Below are 14,829 nucleotides of genomic sequence, written 5' to 3'. Positions count from 1 at the left end.
GACATGCACCTCTGCTACAGTTCCCTTCTCCTCACCACCCCCCCGCCCCCCCCCCCCAAACCCTAGAACAGGAACCAAAACAACAAAACAAAAACAAAACAAAACAAAAGACGAAAAGAAAACAAAATCACAGCTGGACCCTGTCCTACACGAGGTGTTAGAAAACAGGAGCCATGACAACACATTCATTTCCACTAAGGGTGTATGAAGCAGATACTGCCCCTTCCGTAGCACTCGATAAACCTAGTCACTGACAAACACTTGTGGAAAAACATATGCACCAGTCTCCTGCATAATACCAGCTGCAACTATAACAACAAGGTTATAACATAAACCTAAAATAAGATGATAACATGTAAATACTGGGTTATTTAGTCTACAGTACAGTAATCTGGATAAAAATGACAAGGGATAGCCTAATTTCCTTTCCCCAATCAACTTTTACTTTCCTACGTTGGATCGACCTTCAATGCAAATCTTAACCTCCTGAGGAATAAAAGAAGGCTTGGGAAGAGTCAAAGGTGGCTCCTCTTCTGATTTCTCTAGTTTTCGTGTTTCGGGGGCTGACCACCTCCTCTTCCTCGTTGCCGGGGGCTTGCTGGGTTCTGTTTTGGTGAGCAAAGGTGCTGCAGGCAATCCTATTTTGTCCGGAAACTTCAGTTCACCGTTCTCAGCTAACATCTGTGCGCTTCCCTGATTAATCCCATTTTCCTGCTCCGCATACCTGTGTCTACTTCCAGCTAGACTGTCATTCTTTGAATGCTTCAGCAAAATACTAGCTGAGTCCATGGGCTGGCCCTTTTTAATAGAGCCATTCTTCAGGTTCTTGAGCGTGAGCGATATGCAGACGTCCCCCACCGAGAGTTTGGAGCATGGCAAATCAAAGAGCTGGCTGGTTCTCTCGGGGCAGCAGGATGACCAGCCTTGTCCAAATACAAAAAAAGGGTATTCTACCAAGACTTCCACGCTGACCTGCAGGAAGAGAGGGGACAGCAGAGAGAGAGACAGAGGGGGAGAGAGAGGGGAGAGCGTGAGATCACCCGTGTGCCCTCACGCCCGTGCACGGCAGGTGGTGCTCGCCGTGGGGCAGAGGGATAAAGCTGAAATTGCAAAAGTGCTCTTCAGTTTCTGCAAAACCAGTACATCGACCACCAGACTTCACGCCTGTCCTTGTCGCACGGGTGTTAATGGTTTCTCTGAGCTCAGCATTTCTTAGCACAAGACCTCAGCGGGAAACAAGCTTTACCTTTATCCAGCCGTTCAGAGAGGCGTAAGAGGCAAAACAGCTTCAGCATCTGGCAAACTCCGTTCCCCACCATCCCCTTGTGGTACCTAGAGCCTGTCATCCACATCTACAGGCACTTTCCAAACAGAAGATGACTCAAGCTCTCAGTTCTCACAAGCGGCTTCCTAAATGACCCCAGGAACGTCATCCTCACCTCTGCCCAAACAAGCATATACTCACCAGTGTGAAACAGTCGAAGGCATGCTGATTTCCAGGGGAAGGCCACGAGTACGTATAGAGTTGTAGCTGGAAGAGCAGCGAGTGTGAACCTGCCTTCCCCCAGCACTCCTGTTACCAGTCCAGTTTCTTCCCTTCTCACACCTGCTCTCCCACTCTGCAGTTGAGTTCACCTCCTGCACACCCTCAGGCAGAGGCTCATCTCTCCTCCTCCTGCAGTGCCTGCACCTAGTCTCCTTTTCTGCAGCGTGTCCCCTTTTCCTCCCCGTTCACCCCACTTTAAAAACACATCCGATTATGAATCCTATCTAACCATCTTACAGGGAGCTGCCATAGCCAGAACAGACCAGCAAAGGGTGCCCATTGCTCCTTGACCTTGCAGATGCTGGGCCTTGAGGTTCCAACATGGTAAAGCACCTAAATACTCGCTTATCTGTGCATATGTCAGCAGCCCAGCGCTCACTGCGTGGTGCTGCGTCTGCAGGCTCAACACTTGATGTGGGCTCATGCGATTCACAACCCACGGGGCCGAGCCCCCCCCCAGCACACCGCAACGAGGGCAGGAAATTCTGACTAATACTTTTTAAAAATTTGGCAGAGGTTTTTAACTTGCAGCGTGTAACACCATGTGGCTCATGCTGAAGTCAAATACTGCTCTGCTCCCCAGGTCCTCGTGTCCTTTGAAGCTCTTCTCAGGCATGGGGGGCAGGATCCTGCTCTGATGGCATTAGCCCTGTTTGGTAGCGGCTAAAGGGCAGGAAAACACCTGAATACACATGCTCATCTCATTTCTGAGCCATTCAGCAGGCACGGAGCATACCAGCTCCCTGGAGAGCCTCCCCGCTCCAGGAACAGGGACTCACTTGAAAGGAACATCACAGCAGACTTACGAAACCACCTCTCACCCTTGGCAGCAAGTAACACTGTCATGCTGCGCATGGCTTTGTATTGTTAAAAATGCATTTCAACATTAAGGAATAGAAGCAGTTTGAGATGCACATTGCACTCCGGTGTTCAAACACCTTAGTTCATAGTCCATAATGCCAAGTGTGAATCTTGGGATGAAGTTGCATGGCCTGTCTCACAGAAGAGGTTGGACTCAATGACAGTACGGCACCCAGCAGCCCTGCCGCTTCCCTGCTCACGTTGCTTTCCCTCAGAGGGAAAAAGGGGCAAGCAGGGCCCAAGGTAGCTCCCCTCACACCCCACCAGCTCCACATCCCTTTTGGGCAGGAAGACTTGATCAGGGATGTCCCACAGCTCAGAGACAGAGGCTCCAGAACCAGGAAACCAAAGATTCCCGTCGGATGTTGACTGTGCCATGCACTAACAATCAACTGCAGTTTATGAGACAGTTGATTCTGTTGGAAAAAAACTTACAAAGTCTATAAATATATGCTATGTACTTCTGCAACTAGGTCAACGAATAACACTGCATGTATTATCCTAGTACTCCACCTGCCCAACATAATAAGCCACTGTACAAGGAATTTCAACAGAAGCCACTTAGAAGCACAAGATACCCCCCACTACATCAATTTCTGTCATATTAAACCTTTTCTGACCAGAACTGTCTGCCAACAGTCAACTGCACACACAGCAATAGTGGAAAGGGACCTAACTCTCTAGGCCTGGCTTATGCTCTGAACCATGGAGACAGTGGGACGAGGTAACCATGAAAGTCCCATCCCTCCACGTCGTTGGATAGAAACACCCCAGTGCCAGGATTTGCAGAAATATTTCCCCAGAGTTTGGGATCCTATTCCATACCTGTTCATCATAGTGAAGGGTTTGACTGGGAGAAGTGGTGAATATCCAGTATCTCCCATGGACTTAAATGGAAACTGCTGCCTACACAGAGCTGTAGGCTTCTCTCCAGGCATGGATCATCTGGTGGACACAGCTTCCTCCTTTATATTGGTATGCCTCTTCTCTTTATTTCTTCCTTTCTGCCTGCTGTACCTCTTTTTTCTTTCTTTTTCTGCTTTCCCATCCTTGTCAAAAGCTATTTGTATTTGTGGGAATCATACATGCTTGCATGCATCATCCTCACCGACACACAAGTTCCTTCTGATGTGAACATGCTTCCACCGCACGTTATACTTTTTTTTTTAACGTGGCATCCAAAACACTTGTCTGAAATGTCGATCACTGAAACAAATCCCAGAATTGGTGGTGGTGATCATGAATAACACCAACTAATAAAGATGGTGAAATTCTGGAATTTCCACAATCCGATCATGGTGTGCATGTACCACCACCGATTTGAAATGGGTTCCCTCATGAATTATCAAGCCCTGGATGTTAGCTGGCTGCTTCTGGATGCAGCTAACTTGGGATTTAAGGTAACCATTCTCCACAAGCTATAGTAGTCAAAGACCTTTTAAGTGTGAAAGTTCAGTAAAAACACCCCCACATAATTTTCTTCTGACCACTGTATTAAATTTAAAAAATTAATTTTAAAAGCTCCCTCCCCCAATATCTTGCCATGAATATTGTAGGAGAGAAAGAAATTTGAAACTTGTTTTCCAACTACCAAGACTATAGAGCAAGAAACCAAAATGTTGGTCCCTCTTCAAGCACACTGAGGCTCTACTGCAAGCTACATTTTATTTCTATTTTTTAAGACTGACTAGTAAAAACAGCTAAAACTCTTCAGTGCAGCCACTGAGTATCTGCTATTTTCTAGACCCTTTATAATTTTATTTCTTAGCCAAACTCGGAAGGTAAGGCAGCAATTCAGACTGCTCAGGAAACCCTGGCTGGAGCTGGAGCCTGGGTGATAGGTGCTGGAAGATCTGATGCCCAGAAAAAACCCTTCCCATCATACAGAAACAAAGCAACTTTAATCTTGGGGCTTTGCTGCTGCAACCAACGTAACAAGCACTAAAGCAAAAGGTGCCTAGTAAGTGCAGTTTGTGTGAACTGTATTTTAATAAATGTAAACATAGATTTTCCAATTAAGTGTTTTTCTCCCTGACATTATTAAAATGTGATGAAACTGGGAGTGGCAGGCTGGACACAAAGAGAAGATTTGGGCAGATTAGTGGAATAGCAGCTCTCCCTCTCACAGAGAGAAGTCTGCAGTGCCGTGCTCCCGCATGACCTCTCCTACTTGAAGACTTTGGGACTCCTAATGTTCCCATCACCCCGAACAACACCTGCCTTCACAGGAGTGGATTTCCTCTGAGAGATTTACGGGGTTGTAGGCAGCACCTCATGCCACGGGGACCACCCGGCACGACATGTGGTCTGGGTGGGCCTCCCCCAGGGCTGCATCTAGCCCAGCTTCAGGGCACTGTTATTATAACAAACGCATCCAGGGGTTGGAGGTTAGGAGCTGCTGCTCTCCAAAGCCACGTGATCCCACCATTTCTCAAGAGAAGCCACCTCTGTCCACCAGACCACTGGCTGCCGAGTTTACCATGTGAGCTCTTATCTGCTGCACTCCCAGAATTCAGAGACACGTATCCGAGGACAGACCACAGCCGCCCCATCGCTCAGAGGACCAACGACTTACTGCCCTCTTAACCAGGGGACACGGAGATCACACGAGGGGAAGGCCGGGAGAGATCTCCATCTGCAGCAGCGAACGGAGTCAACGTCTCTCTGTGTCTGTTATGTGCCAAAGATAATGCAAAGGAGAGCGTGGAGTAAAAGAAAAAGTAACTGGTTTGTGTGTGTGCAGACATAAGAGGAGAAAACTAAACTAGACGATGGTCTAAAAAAATACGCATTAAACTAGTTGGGGCTACTAATTAGATGCTCTAACGGGACTTTTCCACCTCTAGTGTCTATGATTCTGTTTTTTAAAAAAAGGAAAATGAAGAACTGTATGTTCATCTTTTCTTTTTAAGCTATGCTTTAGGAATGATCAGGAACTGAAACGCAGGGATGAAAGCAAGCATTTCCGAGAACTTATTTTGCATCTCCTGTGTGTTTTGACCTTAACATCAATGGAGGTCAATTACTGGCTTCTGCTTGTTCCTGGCAGCAAAAGAAAGGACAGGTAATAATAATGAAAGTGTTATTACAAGCCTAATATGTGGAATTGCAAAGAGATGCAGATCCATAGGTCTTTTCTGCTAGGCAACTTGATTGCAGAGGAATAACAGCTGGACTTTGGGTTCCTGGTCCACTTGGTACTTGACTTCTTCCTAATCCTGAGCAGGGATGCTGTGAAATGGACATCTAGCATCCCTCCAGGGCTAAGGCCAGTTATTTCACTGCAAAGGCACGTAGCTTAAGGTGGGTTAATTTTCCTCTAGGTTTCCATACCTGGAAAAGGGTTGGATTTGCCAGGTGATTGGAAGACAGGAAAAGGAGGGAGGATGACCTCCTTCGGCCTAAGCGCTGTGCTGGGAGGGGGGCAGCTGTGGGCTTGTGGTGATACGATACAGCAGCAGCTGCATGGTGCCTCCCTATTTACATTACAGTTGTATATGCTCAGCTAAAAATAATTTACCTCTGTCCCTCAATTGGTGAGAAAATTAGCTAATGTTTGCACCGAGTCTGAAAATACGAATTCATCAATATTATAATGACTTCCCAGAGATCCTTGGGAGGAGTACGTGAGTCAAAGCTAATGATAACAATGCTATTTTTGTATGCCACTTACTCCTCACAACTTACACTCCCTTGATACTACGATTCGAAAAGCTCCCTCCTTCCAGAAGCATGTACGCAACTGAAACTTAATTGTAATAAAATACGTTGCAAAGCGACACTACACACACAGATAAATCCTCGCTGCACGCCAGAGTCAAGACATATTTAAGTGCAGCTGCACCATAGTGCCGCTGCTCGAAGCACGGCGACTAAATACTGTTCTCTCGCCGTGAAGACTAAGCCCTCTTCACGCAGGCAGTCTTCTGACAAGTAATGACTGCCGCGTGCCTGCTAATAAGGCTGAATGCTTCCACATAGCCACGTCGGGCTGAGGGTGAGGTCACCGGAGGCTTGAAGCACATAGAAACGATCTCTCTCTCTCTCAACCCAGGCAAGGGAAAACTGGCAGAGCCGTCCCTGCTGTGCAGGGACACGGCTGATCTGGGAAGAGACCCAAGTCCTGGAGTCTGCAGGAAACCTGAATTAAACCCCCGTTTCTAATCATATCTCTACGTGACTCGCCCTCCATTCTGGAAGCATCCCCGGTGGGAAACACAGCTGGGGAGTATTTTGGCTGCGATGATGTCAGCCCGCTCCGGATAGGCTTCTCCGTAAGGTGACACTTTGCTGGCTAAGACCCATGTGCCTGGCCCTGGATTTTTAGACTCTTGCTTTCTGCCGGAGGATGGCACTCCACCCCCTGCAAAGGCGCTCCTCCCGGCGCCCAGGACCACAACACGTCCCCTGCGCTGACAGATCTGCGAATGCGACACGACACAAATACCACCTGCTAATTTGTACCTCTTCTGCTGGTGCAGAGACCGGTAGCCTGGCTGCAGGGAGAGAAATGAGAGCAAGATGAAAATTGCAGATGGGAGATTGCTGCTTTTGAAATCTCATTGTTCAAGGCACCGGGGGCAAATTACAGCAGCCGGTCCTGATCCAAGGACGGTTCCTCCAATCACAAAGCCTGAGATGCAGCAAAATACAACGGAGCGGTGGGGAAAAAATCATCTTTATGCTGAAAGCACCAGAGGCCCGACTTCTAACAGCTGTGCAGATGCACGCACATACATCAACGAAACGACACAGGGAATTTGCACGTTTGACATGAGAAAGAGGACGTCTCATAGGTAGCGATTTGCCATGTATATGCAATTGGGGAAGGATGGGCCCCAGACTGCTGCAACTGTAAGACATTTTTTGTGTAATCTGCTCCTCGGTACCATCACTTGTTTTTCTTCTCCAAACTGTCAGCCTGAGGTGCTTTACCACATGTGTCCACGTCCAGGTCCCCTCTCCCTCTCTCTCATTCTGGTTCTCCAGCACTGAGGGTGCAGCATCAGGGCTGCAGATGCTGCAGTTCACACACCAAAAACGTTTGCAACAAGATTATTTAAATGCATACCTCCAGGAAGCAAAATGCTATCCAGTATGTCTGAACTGCTCCAGCCTCAACACAGCAGCATCTAAATCGCTCAGCAAATGGGCAGCATCAGGATAATGCTTTCTGATCAACATGTACTCATTCTTAACCTAAAAATACCTTTGGAATGTTACAGGGTTTCTTCCCACATTGCAAACCAACGAGAAACAAAGGTCAGAAGCACAGCCTGCCCAGCCACATAGATGGTTTTTCTTTCCAAATTTCCCTTGAATACACAGTTTATGTGAGCTGTGCAGTGTTTAAACCACGCACAACCGAAGCCTCAGTAAAACTTTGCAGTGCATTTCAGTAACTTACGTGTGTGAGGGAGCCATTCCCAGGCAGCTCCAAGTTTTCAAGCCGTGGAAATTCACTGCCTTGCGCTCTACCTATCTCTCAAGGGTAGGATTTGGCTGAATCTAACCTGAGCTTTCTGGTGTGGAAGGTGAAAAATCACCTATCAAAATGCAAAATATACCCTCTCGTACTGCTTACACCATTTTGTATTTTAATTAAAAAACATGAAGATCAGGTAATTCTTCCTGTGAGTTCTCCAGCCATAAGAAAGACCTGTTTCATATCCAAGAGACTACATTTATCATTGGTGGGACCCTGAGGGCTTCCACGGCACAAGTGAGGGGGATGATTTTTGCACCAGCGTTGCTCTCACTGACGGATATGAATGATGAAGAACCAAACCTGCACGGACCCAAAACGACTGAGACGCGCTGAGGAAAGCTGCACCCGGGGGGCCACAGCGTGCATCCCCATCCATCCCCTGCACCCCACCACGCATTGCCATTACCTGTGCTCGATGCTCCCCCACTGCAAACTGTATCACGGCAATGCCTGGGTTATGGCTGTCTTCAATCCTCTCCACAGTGCTGGAGTCTATTTTCAGGTCGTTGCTAATTTCTGCGCTCTGTATGAAGTCTTCTGTTTTCAAGTCCTCTACTTTCTTCAGCTCCCCGTTGGCCAGCTGAATGATCGACCCCTTCATGAAGTAGGGGGGCAGCGTGGGGGGTGCAGCGGCAGGGGAAGCGATGGACTGCACCACGGGCAAGTGGATCTGCGCCTGCACCATGGTGGCCTGGTAGGCAGGCTGGGTGGTGAGGGGCTCCGCACTGAAGTTCTCGCTTTTGGGGACGGCGGTGGTGACGAACGTGTGAGGCACTGCTGCAAACTGGGGAGACGACGTGACGATCGCAGGCGCCACCCCTGACGGCTCGACATCCCCGCCGCCAACCGGTATCAGCAGGGACTGGGTGCCAGGGATCACCAGGTGCTGCGGCAGGCTGCCGGGGTACCCGATGGCTTGCTGCTGACCGCTCAGGTAGCCGATCACCGGCGGCTGGGTCCCAGTGTAGAAGGCCGTTGCTGGGAGCCCGACGGGGAGCTGCTCAGAGGCGCTGTGGGTGGTCTGAATGACGGTGTGAGGGGACAGCGTGGCCACTGCCTTCACCCCCTCGTGGCCCAGAGCCTGCTGCGGAGACAAGGCATAGGACCGGTGGGCTGGCTTTCCTAAGTGCAAGCTTCCCTTGTCGTTGAGGGCTGAGGGAGAGGTCTCGCGGTTGGTGGCCTGCTGCACCTCCATGTCCGCCGTGGGCGTGCTGCTGTTGGGGACCACCATGACAGAGGCTCGGACACCTGAGGAATCCCGCGCGCCATACTCAGCGGGGCTCGAATGCACCACCACATGCCTGGTCTCGTAATGATGGGGAGCTGGTTTATTGCCTGCTTTGAGTAGACCTATGTCGGCAGACGGCGAAATGCCATACCTCCGGCTCTTCTCTATCTCGCCGTTCAGTACCTCCTTGGCCTGCATCGCCTGCAGCCGGCTGCTCTCAGGCTTCTTGGGGGGATCCCTGGTGACAAAGTGGCCCCCCGAGTCAGTGTACTGCACCACCACTTGGGAGGAAGGGCCGAGGGTGAGGGTGTGTGGGATCACTGTCTGATGAGGGTGCAGGGGGACCGGGATGGTTGGAGGAGAGACGTTTCTGACAGTGCTCTGGGAAGAGCTGGAAATGTGGACGTACTGGTTCTGCTGGGTGGGTGGAGGAGACCCGGCGGCGATCAGTCCAGGCGTCCTGACCAGGTGCGGCTCAACTTTGTGCCCTTGCTGGCTTAGGCCGCTCATGCTGGCCAGCAAAGTGGAATAAGCTTCCAGCTGGGAGCGCTGGGATGGAGTGGTCGCAACGGCCGTGGCTGCCGCCACGGCGCTGGTCGCAGAGTTGGCTGTTGGGGAAATCAGCTGCGAGGGGATGAATCCGGTGTACGATCCGCTGTACTGGGGCCCGACGAACTGGAAGGTGTGCTGCAGGTGCGTGTACTGCACGGGGGAAACGGGGGTCCCTGACTGGGAGAGGGCGGGCGAGTACACTGTGGGAAGAGTGGTGGAGGCTGGAACGGACCTCGGCGCGCTTGGTGGGGAATAGTCCAGCCCTGCAGATAGCGACTTGTGCAAACCCTGCTGCAAGCCCACCTCCACTGACGACGTCCCCCCGGGCCGGTGCCGGCCTCCCAGGCCGCCCTGGCCACCAGGCGTGCTGGGGAGCCATGCTAGGTTATCTGCACGGTGGTTTTCGTTTGGCAGGATCGGCTTCACCTCCGAAGGCAGGCTGGTGGCAGGGATTTCTCGCTTCTTAGGTGGCAGGCATTCATTGCTCCGCTCTTGGTTGGATTTCATCTTTCGCCGTCCCCCCTCCACTGTGCTTGCTTCACTGTCTGGCTGGCTCTGATTTCAGTCTGATAAACGGAAAGTCACATTTGATTTCTGCAAGGGATCCAGTGACTTCATGAGGAATCATCTCCCCGTGAGCACGATCCTCCAACAGCTCCTCTGGATTCTGCAACGAGAGGGTGGGCAAGGGAGGGGGGAGTCACATCATCAGCGCTGAGAAATGAGAACAAACGAGATGACACCCCAAGACAGCAAGCGAGAAAAAGAAAAACCTCTGGAAAAATTGAAAATGGTCAGGCATTGCTGCTCTCATGTCAAGGAGCAGTTGACAGCTGCACTGTGAACAGCAGCAAAAATCCTGGGCATGTCCACTAACATATCAGGAAAACAATTAAAACTTTAGGCAGATCAGAAACTCTCTGGCTATAACTTGCTGCATTTAGCAGTGGTCACCTATTCCCCACGGCTCACTTTATCCTTCCTCTGGGAAAACTCTCTGTGCCTCTAAGGTGCCTGGTTCACTCTTCCAGCCTCTCCTTTCCCTGCAACGACAGCGTTGCCTTCACCCTGCCGTGTCCTAAAAAGCACGGGAGCATGGGGCAGGGAGCCCCGAGGAACATGCATGCACAAAATATTTACATTAGCAACAAGTAGCCATTAGGGGTGCAGAGGGAAGGTGGTGGGTCACTCCTGAACCCTTGAACCCCAGTTACCTGCCGGGTGACTTCCCATCACACCGAGCAGGGCTGCGGAGGCAGCAGCTGCCCCTGCCCCGCCACGCCACGGCTCCTTACGGGCACACGTGCCCTTCATCTACCAGCCTGGCAATGAACCTCATCCACGCAATCTATTTACAGCAGCAGCTCAGAGCCAGAGATGGCTCTGAGCCAGGTTTTTAATGTGTGGGGTCCCCCCAGAGTGCTTTGAACTCCGTCTGCTACCGACACCTCATGCCCCCGTGCCCGGGCAGGGCTCTGTGCTGGGAGATGCCCCTCGCCATGTGCAGGTCGGCCAGAGCCAGGCACCGACACCATCTCCATCTCCGCTGGGATACAATCCCCATGTTTCTTAGCGACTGCCGGACCAGGGAGGCTGCAGGTACCGCACTCACGGCCATGGGCACATCTCCAAACACTGAGCAAACTCGGCCCTGGGGATGTCTCGCTAGGGCTGCTTGGAAAAGCACGTTTGGGTTTCCTGATCCAAACGGGGAGCCCCCACCACGGTAAAAGCTCACGATTTTATGTTGGGCCGATTTTGCAATTGGAGCAAACCAGTTGCTTTTTCTGCTCTGCATCGCTTAATTCGGTAACTTTGCCCACCCAAAGGCAACGAAGTTTTCCTAACTCTTTCATTATCTGCTAAGGAAAACACCATAACTAAAACACATCGTGCCTTGAAAAAAAGCAAAAGGAGCTGACTGTCCCCCCTACCTTCCTGAAACCTGCCTTGCCTTGTCCCGTAACAAACCTTATGGAGAGTGAAACACTTCCCCAGTCCCTGTCCAGGCACCACTTGTCATCTGCATTTCTGGCTGTTTTGGAAGATACGTGTGTAAGAACGGGTGCTGAGAAACTGCGCACCTCGCACAGCCGGCATCCTGACACGAAAAGTGTGCATTAAATGAAAGAAAAATGGAGAGAGAAAGAATTAAGAGTGGATGTGAAAGAAGATGGAAATAGGATATAGCCCACTTTAAAGTGAATGCTGAGCAGCAGTAATGATACTTATCTTAAGGCAAATAATATTCCTTTGGGGGATTTCTTTCCCTGCGGCCTCGCTTCTAATGAACAATAAGCCTGATGTTTATATGCATTATGTGGTACCTTGAAGACATACTAGACTAAGATTAAACCTATCTTTAAGAGCACTCCTTACGTTTATGGTCTTCCAAGCTGCTGTAAGCCTGCAGGAGAAGTCCAAGCCTTCTAATGGTTTGATACAACCAGTCTTAGAGTTAATTATTGTGTTGTTTAAATATTGATAAACGGTAATGAAACGCCAATAGCCACAGAGCTGGGGCGGGGGGATAAAGCACTGTTTCAGCGTGGACTCCCTGGCTTTGAGGCAAGAGGGAGAACGAAAGGATTCAGGGCAGCTTCAAAAGAGCGAGGGCCAGCGACGCCTTGAGCATGGCGGCTCAGGGGCAGTGGCACCCGCCGAGCAGCGGCTCAGCATCACTACCCCAACCTGCCCCGACCCGCCGGCACCGCCGCCTCGGCACGGCGACCGCAGTCGGCCGAGGGCAGCCAGGAGACAGGGTCCCCGCTGTATCAGCACAGGTCTTCCCCCTCCTCCTAACAGTTGCTCAGCGTGTCTTGGCAACAGCTAAAATTATTATATTACACATGACTTTTTATTTAAGTTCGACTAAAAATAAAATCGCCGAGCTCACATTTGCACAGTCATCCTTGGTTAACTTTAGCTCACTGTAGCCTTCTGCCCTGGGCGGTCAGCTTTGGCAGGTAAGTCAGCAGCTCCTGGCCGAGGCGGCTGCCCGCGGACGCCGTGGGGAGACGGCCTTGACGCGGGATGCTCGTCCTGCTCCCCTTGCTGCGGGAGCTCACGCTGGGCTCAGACTGTCCTTCGATCTCTCGTGGAGACGGACACGAGCTGCAAACCCAAGATTTAAACACACTCACCGTGGGGAAAAGCTGGGAGCAGAGGGCTGGCCCCTCCGCCTGCAACAGAACAGGGAGCTTGTACATGGGGCTGAACAGGGCCAGTCTCTTTTGCTGTGACGGATAAACCTGGCTCCAAACAAAACTAGTTGTTCCAAAAGCCCAAGGCGTCTGGGTTCAGCTTCTCTGCATCAAAAGTACTGCTATGAAGCTGTATGAAACCTGGTGAAGTTTCACTCTGCAGGAGCTGAAGCAAAGGTTTTATTCTGCTGAACAGCATTGAACCACTGAGTTTTTGGCAGCCTCCAAAGTCAAAGCTAACACGCTTCAAAATTACCAAATACTGAATCTTTTTTTTTTTTTGGGGTGGGGGGGGATGTGTGTGTATGTGTACATCTTTCATATGGCTGACTTCATCATCACTGGTAAAAAAAGGGCTGCCCAAAATCTCCTGGAAAGCATAGGAGGAATGAACAATGGAGACAATGGATGACACAGTTGTAGAGCGGTGAAGACTGCCCCACTTTTCCAAGCCCAAGTACTTCATGGCAAGACTTCGAACTCCAGCAGACAAAGGACTGGATTTGCAGAAATGCAAGTGTGCAGCATAAAACAGCCTACTTCTACTTCAAGACTTAAAAGTAGAATGGTAAGTTTTCAGCATAATTCAAGTTCCAGCAACAGCAAAGATAAGACAGGACTGATTTTGCTCAGGAAGCAATGAAAGGGAGACAACCCAAACAGAGTGTCTCAACATCAAGAGGTACAAGACCTGGTTAAACTGTTCTTCACTGGCTGTCCTAGAAAGACAAACGCCTGCCTTCTGCGGTGTGCTGCATGGTTTGTTATCTGTACGCTTTTTTTTTTGGATCCAAGTCGTTTTTCTGACTCTCCAGATTTCCTTTCTCTTTAACTTCAGAGTTGTTGATCACAATTTTTGAGATACACAAACGAGCAGCAAACACCAGGTTAACTTTTTTTCCTGCTTTGTACGTGTGTGTGTGTCACACGAGTGCGTGCGTGCGTGCACGCGTGTGTAATTATGGCTGGGAAGGTAAAGGGAACAAAGAGATCAGGGACAGCAGCTGGACTTTGGTATCTCTGGCAGCAAGTACACATGGAACATTGCTAAAGTGTCTGGACAGCCAGTGTCCGCTGGCAGCCTGCCCACACTCAAATTCCTGGAAAGGCTTAAGGCAGAAAAATAATCACTCGGAGGAGTGACCATCTGGGCTTGTTCTGGTCCCACAGGGATTGCTCACTGGAGCTCAGGATGTGCATTTTTCATGCAAAACTCCAGCGTGTCTCTGCAAGGCACTTTAAACCTCAGTATGTCTCCCAAAACAGTATTTTTCTATTTATTTCATCTAATAAATTTAAAACTCATGAGAGGATACTGGGTTATAGCTTGAGGGGATGACCTCCTTTTTATTTATCTAGAGTTCACGGCAGCAAAGGTAAAACCAGCAGCACAAGTCTCCAAACACACCGTGATCATATGCTGCATCCCACCACCCAGGACTGAGTCTTGGGGTGCAGAGAAGTTGGGGCCAGACTGACAAACCACAGCAGCACCTGGCTATGCAAACAGTGGGACTTCCACTGCCTGCAGAAATCAGGCATTTTTTGCAGTCCTGTGATGTAGCTAACATCATTTTTAGGTTTCTAAAACACCTTTGAAAATCTGGTCCCCCGTCCCCCCTGGCCCCTGACCTTCGTGCAGTTGCTAGCAAGCTCACGCTGATGTGTGCCACCAGGAGCAAGGGCTGGGACCCGCTCGTTTCCCTTATTGCATGGAGCAATCACTCAAGGGGGCCGCTGTCAGCCTCCAACTTCAGGGATACTCAGTTCAAACCAGTTGCTTATTGTCAAAAGGCTCCTTTGATCCCAAACCCGAGTAACACACAGATTATTATGACTTTTCAACTTTCACCTTCCAGCTCCAGGTATACCAGTAAATTCTCACATTTATCCATGCAATGAAAAACTGGGTTTCCCCTCTGTCAGACACCCTTACCCTGCCTGCTAAGTA

General features: G+C 50.1%; 1 protein-coding gene across 1 annotated transcript; it reads right to left on the bottom strand.

Moving 5' to 3' along the window:
• Nucleotides 1-441: 441 nt before the first annotated feature.
• On the bottom strand, nt 442-10,182 carry ATXN1 (ataxin 1; the record flags this gene model as incomplete). Its single annotated transcript, XM_082014906.1, has 2 exons — nt 442-972; nt 8,302-10,182. 2 exons carry the CDS (start codon nt 10,180-10,182, stop codon nt 442-444), a joined length of 2,412 nt encoding a protein of 803 aa, XP_081871032.1.
• Nucleotides 10,183-14,829: the final 4,647 nt, after the last annotated feature.

The sequence above is a fragment of the Phaethon aethereus genome (genome assembly GCF_964289735.1).
Source record: "Phaethon aethereus genome assembly, chromosome: 2".
In the NCBI taxonomy this organism is placed as follows: domain Eukaryota; kingdom Metazoa; phylum Chordata; class Aves; order Phaethontiformes; family Phaethontidae; genus Phaethon; species Phaethon aethereus.
The sequence above is the reverse complement of the archived record's forward strand: the minus strand, read 5'-3'. Positions and strand labels throughout refer to the sequence as shown.